Raw genomic sequence first — 12,511 nt, 5'->3', positions numbered from 1 at the left:
TGTCAGAATGTGATAAGACATGTCGATTTAAAGGCAGTTTGCTTTGGTAACACTTAATAACTCATCTATAAGCCATTTAAAAGCAGTTAGTTATTGATTAATTAAACAGCAATTACTTATTATATTATAGATGTAAGAATCTGATTAGTCCATCATAATGTAATACTCATATTAGTTCAACATTTATATCTGAATTATAAGCATGCATACAGATGTCTTATGAGTCATTAGTAAAACATTAGCTGATGCTGGTAAAATTCACACTTAGACCTATAAAAAGGAAAACTTACAAAAGTTGTAATAGTGTTAAAGGGGATAGTTCAGATTTTTGGGACCCTATTCCCATTTGCTATTTACCAATGATGAGCAAAGTGCAAGCTAACCAAAGCTCAGTGAAATGTCCTCCACAGTGCACACAAAGCACATTTCACTGAGCCTCAGTCAGCTTGCACAGAGACAGGAGCGTGACCCTACTGACCTTGTGTTGGTTTGGAGCTAACTACTATCTGGAGCTAGTGTGAAGAATAGCATGCATTGAGTTGAGAAAGGAATCTACCAATCAAAATCATCCTTGGTAAGCATAGCAAACAGGGCTAGGGTTCCAAAAATCTGAACTATCCCTTTAATGATTATTTACTCAAGTATGATAAATTATTTGTTAGTAGGTACATACATTGTATATTAATAAATACTTAGTTCTAGTAAAGAGATACCATGAAACTTGATAAAACATAACATTTAAACACCAGCAAAAGCATGTACAAAATTTCACACAGGTGTTTGAAATTTGAAATTGAAAGATAATTTATTTCTTGATACTTATAAACTATATTTTGGCTCTAATTAGGGACTTTGGTTGATGTTTTCAAAGATCTAACTTGGTCTTTACTAGTAACAGGCCTGTTTAATATGTCTCAATGGGAGTCCAGTTTCTGTAATTTAAAAGAAATATAAATCTATTTTCATGACACAATATGTGAAATACAGACTCTCACAATACAAACTGTTTCTCCTTTCTAATTTTAATATAGAAGTCAAAAGGGGAAATTGGAAAGAGAAAAACTTAATGGAGAACCTGTGGACATTATTTACTTTCTACTTCAACACATAAGGAATTCGACAAGGATACTGTTAATTAGTAAAGTCACATTTATTGAGTATTTATTGAGTTTGTATCGGGAGATGCGAGGGTTAACTTACAGCCGCTGTTGAGAACCATTTGGTTCCCTCTGAGTGACAGCTGTGTTTGTGTTCCTGTCATAAAGTCAAGCTTGTTCAAGCTATCGGGTTTCAATGAACACAAAATAAACTTGTATCTGCCATGATGAGCCACCACGGGGCATTTCAGCTCCTCAATCTGCTATAAATGAACCATATCCAGGTTTCAATTAAATATTAGGTTTAAATAAACTAATCTAAACCAGTAGTTCTCAACATGGGCTCCGGGGACCACCAGGAGGCCTTGAGGGGGATCTGAATGATCTGCCCATAGTTTCTCTGTTATCTCTACTTAAGATAGTCATCACGAGATTAAGTTACTGTGAGTTTATTTGATTTGATATGGACACCACAATAGCATTAAAATTGTGACATACAGCATAAGGACCAGTTGCACTGTATTTAGTGTTTGTAGCAAATGTCCACAGGAGGCTTTTACATAAAATACACCCACAAATATTAAAAAGTAAATCCACAGATCTTCTACCTGCTCTATTTGTCAAGCACCTTGAAATGCAGTGGAATCCGCTTATAGTGATCACAGTTATAGTAATCAACCGCTCATAGTGATCAAAAGTTTGGTCCTGAATCGTTCCTATACACATGCTGTTTAAATAATTCACTAATAGTGATCAATACTCCGCTTGCAGTGATCATTTTGGGCCTTGTTGTCACACTTGAGAACAATGGAAAAAAATGTTTAAAACTACAATAATTATATATATTTTTTACTTACAAACTGTCAAAAATGAGGCAAGGAGAAACAGTAGCAATACTTGGTGCATGTCTGTGGGTATAGAGAGAGACCGCCTGTCTGCCTGTCTATGTGAGACCACTGTTTGAAACAGCTGGAGGCCTATAGGCTACCTTACTAGGCTACATACAGTATTTTGAAAGTCAGTAACATTCAGTAAATGCTGTCTGTTTCATTACTTTGTCTGTACTGTATTCTATATGCTATACTATATGTAATAAATATACAAATGTCAATTACATGGTAATCTGCATGAGAAATAAAGAAAAGGAAGAAAATGGCTATCATGATCATTGACTAAATAGTGATCAATTTGACCTGTCCCAAAGTGATCACTATAAGAGGAGTTCACTGTAACTCTTCTTATGATTTGGTGCTATATAAATTGATTGATTGATACATACACAAAAATACATCTACACAAAATACAGGTATGTCTACAGGGGGAGTAACAATGTTGTTTCTCTTTTAGCCATGATTTAATACCTCGAAACATTCACAATTCCGGACAAAATCATATCTACCAATACAAATATGCTCAGATGTTGGTACAAGAGGCAGGATCTCATCAAATGGGTGTTTGTGGTTCTAATGTTGGTGAAACTAGAGGTCCTTGATATGAGAAAGGTTGAGAATCACTCTGATGTAAACCATAATGAGCCACCAGGGGGCGTCTGAGCTCCTCCGCTCTGCTGCTGTTGAATCCAACATGCTGCCTCTTGCAAACACAACCACCAGCTCTGTTTTTGATTGGCTGCTGACTGGACTGGACATGGAAGTGAAAGTAAAAGTAAAGAGTCTGGGACTTTCCAGAGATGCTGCTGACTTCAGGTGCTGCTCGTAAACTCTACCCCTGCTAAATGTATCACAATACTGTGAGATCAGCTGTTTAGAGTGAGAGCTGAGTTCAGATGCTGCAGGTTGACGACATGCTTGTTAAATGATCCTGTGTTTTATGTTTCACCATGTTAGAAGACACCAGCAGCTGCTGACTGCAGGGAAATAAACTAGAAGTGAAGAAGTGCTGACTGAGATCTGATTGTTTCTATGCTTGACTGGTGTTCAGGACTTGGTTGGCTGCTCCTCACTCTGTGTGGTGAAGGTGGTAAAGTCTGTTTATCTGAAGGCACCATGAGACTTGACTGGCTGCTCCTCACTCTGTGTGGTGAAGGTGGTAAAGTCTGTTTATCTGAAGGCACCATGAGACTTGGGTGGCTGCTCCTCACTCTGTGTGGTGAAGGTGGTAAAGTCTGTTTATATGAAGGCACCATGAGACTTGACTGGCTGCTCCTCACTCTGTGTGGTGAAGGTGGTAAAGTCTGTTTATCTGAAGGCACCATGAGACTTGGCTGCTCCTCACTCTGTGTGGTGAAGGTGGTAAAGTCTGTTTATATGAAGGCACCATGAGACTTGGCTGCTCCTCACTCTGTGTGGTGAAGGTGGTAAAGTCTGTTTATATGAAGGCACCATGAGACTTGGCTGCTCCTCACTCTGTGTGGTGAAGGTGGTAAAGTCTGTTTATCTGAAGGCACCATGAGGCTGGCTGCTCCTCACTCTCTGTGGTGAAGGTGGTAAAGTCTGTTTATATGAAGGCACCATGAGACTTGGCTGGCTGCTCCTCACTCTGTGTGGTGAAGGTGGTAAAGTCTGTTTATATGAAGGCACCATGAGACTTGGCTGCTCCTCACTCTGTGTGGTGAAGGTGGTAAAGTCTGTTTATATGAAGGCACCATGAGACTTGGCTGCTCCTCACTCTGTGTGGTGAAGGTGGTAAAGTCTGTTTATATGAAGGCACCATGAGACTTGGCTGCTCCTCACTCTGTGTGGTGAAGGTGGTAAAGTCTGTTTATCTGAAGGCACCATGAGGCTGGCTGCTCCTCACTCTCTGTGGTGAAGGTGGTAAAGTCTGTTTATATGAAGGCACCATGAGACTTGGCTGCTCCTCACTCTGTGTGGTGAAGGTGGTAAAGTCTGTTTATATGAAGGCACCATGAGACTTGACTGCTCCTCACTCTGTGTGGTGAAGGTGGTAATGTCTCTTTATCTGAAGGCACGTGATGCTGGGCGGGTTTGGTGGGAATCAGAGAAGAGAAACCTGGAACAGAAACTCTGAACTTGAACAGACCACAGTGCACATCACTGTTACACTTCCTATTACTTTACAGTGGAATCCGCTTATAGTGATCAACTGCTTATAGTGATCAACTGCTTATAGTGATCAACTGCTTATAGTGATCAAAAAGCTTGGTCCTGAATCATTCCTATACACATGCTGTTTAAATCATTTGCTTATAGCGATCAATTTAACCTGTCCGAAGGTGATCACTATAAGAAGAGTGCACTGTATTATCACTACTAGTAAGTAGCCTAGCTAAGGTAGTAAGTAAAAGTTTATTCATAAATCAGTTTTGAGCAGAGTTCTATAGGAGTCTGTTGATCTATTCTGCATGTTGAAATTAAATGACGCTAAACAGGTTCCCTGTGTGTTAAAAAGTGACGCCAAAGGGGTTCTGACCCAATGTCAGTATTTGTTTGAGAGTTGGGAGAGAGAACGGGTTGGTTCAGCTGCCTGACCATCAGTGTTCGGCAGTAATATATTACCAAGTAATATTATTACTGTAATACATTATTTTCCCTAACGAGTAGTGTAAAGGATTACAATTTCCAAAACAGTAATACTATTACAGTTACTAATCCAAGTATCTTCAAGTTATTCCATTACTTTCTCCAGCGCTGGCACAGCGCTAACATGAAGTGTGGAGATACGTCTGGTTATGTGAGACTATACTGCGTCACCAGATGGTGATGATACTTTTTTGTCCTAAAGGTAAAGAAATTAAAAAAGTATGCAATTTAGTGATTTTATTACTTGTTAAAGGAGTACTAAGTAATGAGTATGTTATTACATTTCCTGAGTAACTTGCCTAACACTGCTGACCACACAGGGCTCTCTATGACCATGCAGGGCTTCTCTACAGAAGTTGAATCCTAAACTTGATATGAAGCTGGTGTAAAGAAGCTAAGAGGGCTGAGATGATGTCCTGCTGTACCTGCTCAACAGCCTGTGTGGTGTCCATGTTCTCTGCATCTTCACATGAACCCAGGGACTGGACCAGTGGTGGCTGGTGAGCTTGGAAACAGGGGAGGAAGCTAGTGCTGTGTGTGTGTGTATTTGCCATGTGTCCCATGCTGTCAAGCCTCTTAGCTTTCCACCCAGTGAGGAGCATTGCATTAGCACCCAGTGAGAGGACTACAGGACGGAACAGCACCTGGCACCTGAGGCGGTCCCAGGGAAAATATGACGTGTGCTCTGCTGCTGATACTCTCACCCACAAGCAGTTTTTGCCCAAAACGCCCAAATCTCATTTTAAATTAGCATTAGGATTAGACTGTTGTGATGTCATTATTCAGTTTTAACCATCAATAATTGTTCCTTTTCTCATTATTTCATTTCTCAGAGTAAATACTGTATATTTACTTCGAGATTTTTGTCAATTATTTGTGCTGTTATGGTTATAATTAGCCTAGTTACTCACTTCTACACTATCTTAGATTGTGTTACTTATGGATGGCATGGAATTATAGTGAAAATAGATTATCCCCCCTTTTTGCTGGGACAGGGGACCCCACTTTGAAAACCACTGGCTTAGGCTAGAACTGTTGCGAGAAGGTTTCAGGATTTATCTCTATGCATTAGGCTGTGATTACTATTTATATAAATCTATTTATTCACATAGATTCATGATATATTATGGTATACAGCAGTGGTGGCTGGTGAGCTTGGCAATTGGGCATTTTTTTTTCTCTTTTGCAGTTTGAAGACAGATTTTAGCAACATACAAACAAAACAAAAGCTCAGACACAGCTGGAAAACAAAGCAAAGCATACTATTGATTGACAATTATAATATGGTGCTACCACCCATATAAGGGTGCTTACATGCTTATAAAAGCATAATGGGTTATACAAGGGGCCAAGACAAACCAGCTGAGCAAGTCACCCACCGCCCCTAACCTCATCAAGGTAGGCCAGAAACGGGTCCCAAATATGTCACTCCTATACCCTAATGTAATCTCAATAGCAGCACCAGTCTCCTTCAAGGAAACAAGATCAATAGAAATTATTAGGCTACAGACCGCTTTACCATCTACACTGTAACAGGCAACATCAAACTTCATTTCAGTTTAATTCAATCACACAATCCTAAAACTTGGGTGCTGGCTTGACAGATTCCTCAACTGCAATAATTTTTATGGCAGAAGATGTAGCCCAGGCCAGTGTTTATCGAACTTGCTCATGTTAAGGAGCCCTAAACTAACACAAATTACACCACGCACCCCCATATAGATAAGATTTTGTTCCAGGGTCCCCCATCTGATAAGAGTTTTGCTAGATGTTTTATCAGACATTATATGAAACCCATGACCAAAATAGTCATACATTCTGTGATTGTGTTACTTATGGATGGAATTATAGTGAAAATAGATTAATCCCCCCTTTTTGCTGGGGAACCCACTTTGAAAACCACTATCTTAGGCTACAACTGTTGCAAGAAGGTGCATTTTCACACATTTTCAATGCAGATTGAGGACAAATAAGATGGATGTCCTCTGGTGCATTTTAACGTTATAGCGCACCCAGGAGAAAGAGAGTTGAAGTGGGAATAATTTCTGGCTGAGCAACGTAGGCTAATGCACCTCAAAATAAAGTAAGATATTTAGGCTAACAGTTAGTCTGTCAGTAAAAGGTTTGATGGATGAACAAATAAATCAAAAACACTTCACTATGTCCAACATAGGCTACAAGTTTCGTTTCATTCCATTGAATTTGGCAGCGCGACATGCAAATTGCATGTTTCATTGCGTTCCATGTTTGGTTCAGCGCTGCCAAATTCAGTTAAAAAATGTGCGAGTTTAAGATCGCCATTGTATTAGGAAATGGCGGGCTATTCAGCATAAAACAATATAATAGCGCTGCTTGGTGGACGCCGAATTTAGTAGAAGACCTGGATAACTCGAACTTAATTGAGTTACTTGCATATCCAATGCTGTCACAGCTGTCTGTAGTCGGTGCGCCGTGCAGCCGATGAGGTTGCAGCAGTATCCCAGTGTTTGCTACCTCGGGAGCCTCCGTGAACCCCGCTGCAGTCTCTCTAAACTCGTTGCAGAAAATCGTGTTCTGGGCGCTCATGCAACGGCTTGTGAGCTAACTTACTGTTTGATAATAAAAAAACATAGGGAAAGGGGAAAGTATAGGTGCTACTGTCTGTAAATCTATCTATTAATCTGTCAGGTTGTCACAGCGTGGAGGTCATCATTTCGTAGTTCCTACTGACAACGGAGCTAGATTCAACAAGATTTTCAGACGTATTCAGCATTGGACAATACAGAATGTCAATCAATGTCAAGCAATCTATCCAACACACAACCAATTAGGTTTCACCTGGTTTAACCAGGGTAAGGGAGGGCTGACTTCCAGCTCAACCTGATTGGGAAAACAGTAAAAACACATCACTCTCACGTGTTCTCTGTGTCTGTCTGTCTTTTTCAACCAATCTTATTTTTTCATTAGATAAATTCCCAAATAAATAAACGCCCACAGGGCGAATGTTTTTTTTATCTCCTACTCCAAGGTGGGACCAGGGCCAGAGTCACTCGTCTGCATGGAGCTATAATGAATGAAAAAATTAGCGTATGCACATAAGAAAAACACATTTGATTGATATTTTATTATAAAAAAAAAAATGAAAAATGAAAAAAAAAAAAATATATATATATATCTATATATTTTATTTTATTTTATTTTATATAAAATCTCCAATCTAATAGAGGAGGACCATCCTCCTATGCCTCACTGGAAAAACCTCCTCTGGACTGGACATAACATGAATGAATAAATTACACCTCATGACTGTTGTTTCCTCCAATGCTTGAATAGTGAGATCACAATTCATTTTTATTATTAATTAACAGTGTAGACATTTATCATAAATTGAAAGAGGTGAAATAAAATATCCCCCCTCCCCTCCTCTAAAACAACGCGGACATGATATGATGTGATATATGAAGCCTAGCGTCACTGATCACTGATCATGGCTGACTCTACTCTGGACCTGTGCTGTGGCCGAGCCTGACTGAAGTCACTTCATTAGTTTCTCCTACACATCAAATCATCACAAGATCTTCCTTCTATCACCTCAAAAACATTCCCAGACTCTGGTCAGATGCTTTGACTCCGTGGCACTGTGGCAAAGAACACTGCCGTCCAGAATGACGTTTAGTTCTGGTTTGGTTGGAGGAGTCTATTCAATATGTCTCCAGGCCTGTTACAGTTGCACAGACTGGGACCTGTTTAAACACGTCTGTGAGGACTTAGAGGGACTCACTGAGACTGTGTCTGCATACGTCACTTCTTGTGAGGCCTTGGTCATCCCCCGCAGATTAATTTCTATTTATCCAAACAATAAACCATTGCTCTCCAAATCTATCAAAAATGTCAACAGGACTTTTATGAAAATGTTTTACTCTTGTTTTATCAAATCAGTTCTTACTTTATCGTTTGTGAGCTGGTGGGTCTCTTATCCTCGAGAATAAGAAGCGACTGCAGAGTATTATGAAGGTGAGCAGCAAAATTGCTCACAACGCTCTAAACCACCTTCATAGCCTGTACAAAGCTAGTACGTTGAAAAAGGCAAAGTGGATCTTGGCTGAGCCAGAACCACCCTCTGAGCCTAGAGTTTGAGCTGCTCCTGTCTGGTCGTAGTGTAACACCGTGGCCTGCTCTGTTATGTGTGTAATTCCTGAGGAGCTAAACTCAGTGGACTAGTAGTATTCTACTGTAGAGAAAGGAGTTTTGTTTATTCCTTGTGTATTTAGTCTCTGTCTTCTCTCCACCTGTTGCCATGTGTCTCGTTAGTCTGTCCCATTACCTGAGTTCTCCCCACCAATCAGTTCTCCCGTTTTGCTGTCTGTGTTCCTGCCTAGCCTTCGGCTAGTGGTTTTGTTATTTTTGCTCCTGTTTTATTTTCTTCAGTAAAGACTTTGTTGCTCTTCAAAAACCTTGCCTGCTGCCTTTCTCTTCTGCATTTGGGTCCACATACTTCCACATACCTGACACGCAGATACAGTCTGCTGCCAAAAACCCATTTGTTCCTGCTGCCATTGGCTTCTTAAAAAGCCCCGTGTGATTTTCACATTGTAACTGTTGTAATTTGTTCTTTCTGTTTCTTTGATGATTTGTTTTTTTATGCTTCTACTGGCTGCTTCACAAATTGCCCCTCAGAGATAATAAAGACATTGACATTGAACCATCATTACACTCTGTGACCCCATGGCACTGTGGTAGAGACCCCCTGTCTGGATCATTACACTCTGTGACCCCATGGCACTGTGGTAGAGACCCCCTGTCTGGATCATTCATTACACTCTGTGACACCATGGCACTGTGGTAGAGACCCCCTGTCTGGATCATTACACTCTGTGACCCCATGACACTGTGGTAGAGACCCCCTGTCTGGATCATTACACTCTGTGACCCCATGGCACTGTGGTAGAGACCCCCTGTCTGGATCATTACACTCTGTGACCCCATGGCACTGTGGTAGAGACCCCCTGTCTGGATCATTACACTCTGTGACCCCATGGCACTGTGGCAGAGACCCCCTGTCTGGATCATTACACTCTGTGACCCCATGACCCTGTGGTAGAGACCCCCAGTCTGGATCATTACACTCTGTGTGACCCCATGGCACTGTGACAGAGACCCCCTGTCTGGATCATTACACTCTGTGTGACCCCATGACACTGTGGTAGAGACCCCCTGTCTGGATCATTACACTCTGTGACCCCATGACACTGTGGCAGAGACCCCCTGTCTGGATCATTACACTCTGTGACCCCATGGCACTGTGGTAGAGACCCCCTGTCTGGATCATTACACTCTGTGACCCCATGGCACTGTGGCAGAGACCCCCTGTCTGGATCATTACACTCTGTGACCCCATGACCCTGTGGTAGAGACCCCCAGTCTGGATCATTACACTCTGTGTGACCCCATGGCACTGTGACAGAGACCCCCTGTCTGGATCATTACACTCTGTGACCCCATGACACTGTGGTAGAGACCCCCTGTCTGGATCATTACACTCTGTGACCCCATGACACTGTGGCAGAGACCCCCTGTCTGGATCATTACACTTTCTGACCCCATGACACTGTGGTAGAGACCCCCTGTCTGGATCATTACACTCTGTGACCCCATGACACTGTGGTAGAGACCCCCTGTCTGGATCATTACACTCTGTGACCCCATGGCCCTGTGGTAGAGACCCCCTGTCTGGATCATTACACTCTGTGACCCCATGACACTGTGGTAGAGACCCCCTGTCTGGATCATTATACTCTGTGACCCCATGGCACTGTGGTAGAGACCCCCTGTCTGGATCATTACACTCTCTGACCCCATGACACTGTGGTAGAGACCCCCTGTCTGGATCATTACACTCTGTGACCCCATGGCACTGTGGTAGAGACCCCCTGTCTGGATCATTACACTCTGTGACCCCATGACACTGTGGCAGAGACCCCCTGTCTGGATCATTACACTCTGTGACCCCATGGCACTGTGGCAGAGACCCCCTGTCTGGATCATTACACTCTGTGACCCCATGACACTGTGGTAGAGACCCCCTGTCTGGATCATTCATTACACTCTGTGACCCCATGGCACTGTGGTAGAGACCCCCTGTCTGGATCATTCATTACACTCTGTGACCCCATGGCACTGTAGCAGAGACCCCCTGTCTGGATCATTACACTCTGTGACCCCATGGCACTGTGGTAGAGACCCCCTGTCTGGATCATTACACTCTGTGACCCCATGGCACTGTGGTAGAGACCCCCAGTCTGGATCATTACACTCTGTGACCCCATGGCCCTGTGGCAGAGACCCCATGTACAGAACTCAGCAGCCAGGGTTCTCTCCCACACCAAGAAGCCCTATCAGACATCAGCCCCACCCTCATCCACCTCCACTGGCTCCTGGTCAAGTCCCACATCACTTACAAAATCCTCCTCCTCACTTACAGATTCCTCCACGCTCTCGCCCCCCAGTATCTATGTGAACCTTTACACCACTAAACCCCCTCTCAGAACCTGTGGTCCTCTGACACAGGTCTGCTCTCCATCCCTCACAGACACCCGCCTGTGGACTTTTGTGGAAGAGCTTTTAGTGTGGCAGCCCCCCACCCTGTGGAACTGTCTCCCACCTGAGATCTGTACCTTCTCTGGCTGCTTTCAAACTAAACCTGAAGACCCACCTGTTCACCAAGGCTTATCTATGACCTCTAGACTTTCTTTCAACCCTGCCATTCATGACCACTATTCTTTTGATTTGTTCTATTTACCTCAATATGTTCAGCGTCCTTTGCTTTGATGAAAGGCGCTATATAGATCTAATTTATTACATTATTATTATCATTATCATTATCAGTATTATTATTATTATTATTATTGTTGTTGTTGTTGTCGTTGTTGTTGTTGTTATTATATTATTATTATTATTATTCATGTTGGAGTTGAATGTGATCAGATGCTAAGTTGACAGTGTGTCTATTGGTTAATGCTGTAATAGTCACATTGCCACATTGCCTGTTGGCCTTGAGACAGGTTATAAGTGTGTGTGTGTGTGTGTGTGTGTGTGTGTGTGTGTGTGTGTGTGTGTGTGTGTGTGTGTGTGTGTGTGTGTGTGTGTGTGTGTGCGTGTGTGTGTGTTATCTTCTAATTGTTTTTCTGCTTTTTATTTCTCTTTCCTCTGTTTCTGTCTGATTTTATTACTTCTGTTTTACTTCCTGGTCTATATAAAACACGTTGGAAATTATTATCGACTGACTCTATATAGTCACAGATTCAAGAGTCACACATTATGAGAGTGTAATAAACCTTTGTAAACTCTTCTTTTCCATCATCACTTCATTTCTTAACATTTCTCAACTGTGCCTACCTGGAAACTGATGATGCAAGTCAAAGCTGTCATGTGATTGGTGGAGCTGTGTGTAAGATATAATAACGCTGTTCCTTGTGTTTACTTCAGTTTGCAGCAGTCAGTGTGAAGTCAACACAGTGCTAAGTTGTCTAGTGAAGATGAAGACCTCACAGACCCTCCTCTTCCTCTCATGTCTCCTTGGTGTTACAGCAGACAGTAAGTACATGACACTTCTGTTCCTCACATTTAGTCTCAAACTCACTCCAATGTTATGTTGATGTGAAAATCATTTGAACTGAGCTCCTTCTGAACCAGAGAGATTTAGAGTCAGTGGAGACGTTTTCTGCACATCTGAGGAAATAAACGTTTCACTCTTATTAGTTTTTAAACAGTTCTTTTAATATAAAAACAATAAAAACTCTTTAACATGACGTGAGGATGTGAAAAATAAATTCAGTCTGTGATTGTGGCTGTGAATAAGTTTGACATTTTGTTCTTCATCTCGTTTCCTCTCAGCTGTACATGTGGACGTTTATATCAGTGGCTGTTCAGAAACTG

At 41.9% G+C, this 12,511-nt stretch overlaps 1 protein-coding gene across 1 annotated transcript in view; it reads left to right on the top strand.

Moving 5' to 3' along the window:
- The first annotated feature begins 12,073 nt into the window (after positions 1-12,073).
- LOC310770929 (mamu class II histocompatibility antigen, DR alpha chain-like) overlaps positions 12,074-12,511 on the top strand; it is a 2,000-nt gene continuing 1,562 nt past the window's right edge. The window contains exons 1-2 of the mRNA XM_083663629.1: positions 12,074-12,169; positions 12,470-12,511. The exon at positions 12,470-12,511 is cut by the window's right edge and continues 204 nt beyond it. Coding sequence (XP_083519755.1) covers positions 12,112-12,169; positions 12,470-12,511 — 100 coding nt within the window. The 5' untranslated portion in view covers positions 12,074-12,111. The remainder of the gene's footprint in view (positions 12,170-12,469) is intronic.

Source organism: Poromitra crassiceps, assembly GCF_964638095.1.
Source record: "Poromitra crassiceps genome assembly, contig: HAP1_SCAFFOLD_264, whole genome shotgun sequence".
In the NCBI taxonomy this organism is placed as follows: Eukaryota; Metazoa; Chordata; class Actinopteri; order Beryciformes; family Melamphaidae; genus Poromitra; species Poromitra crassiceps.
Note: the sequence above shows the minus strand (reverse complement) of the source record. Positions and strands in the feature narration are given on the sequence as shown.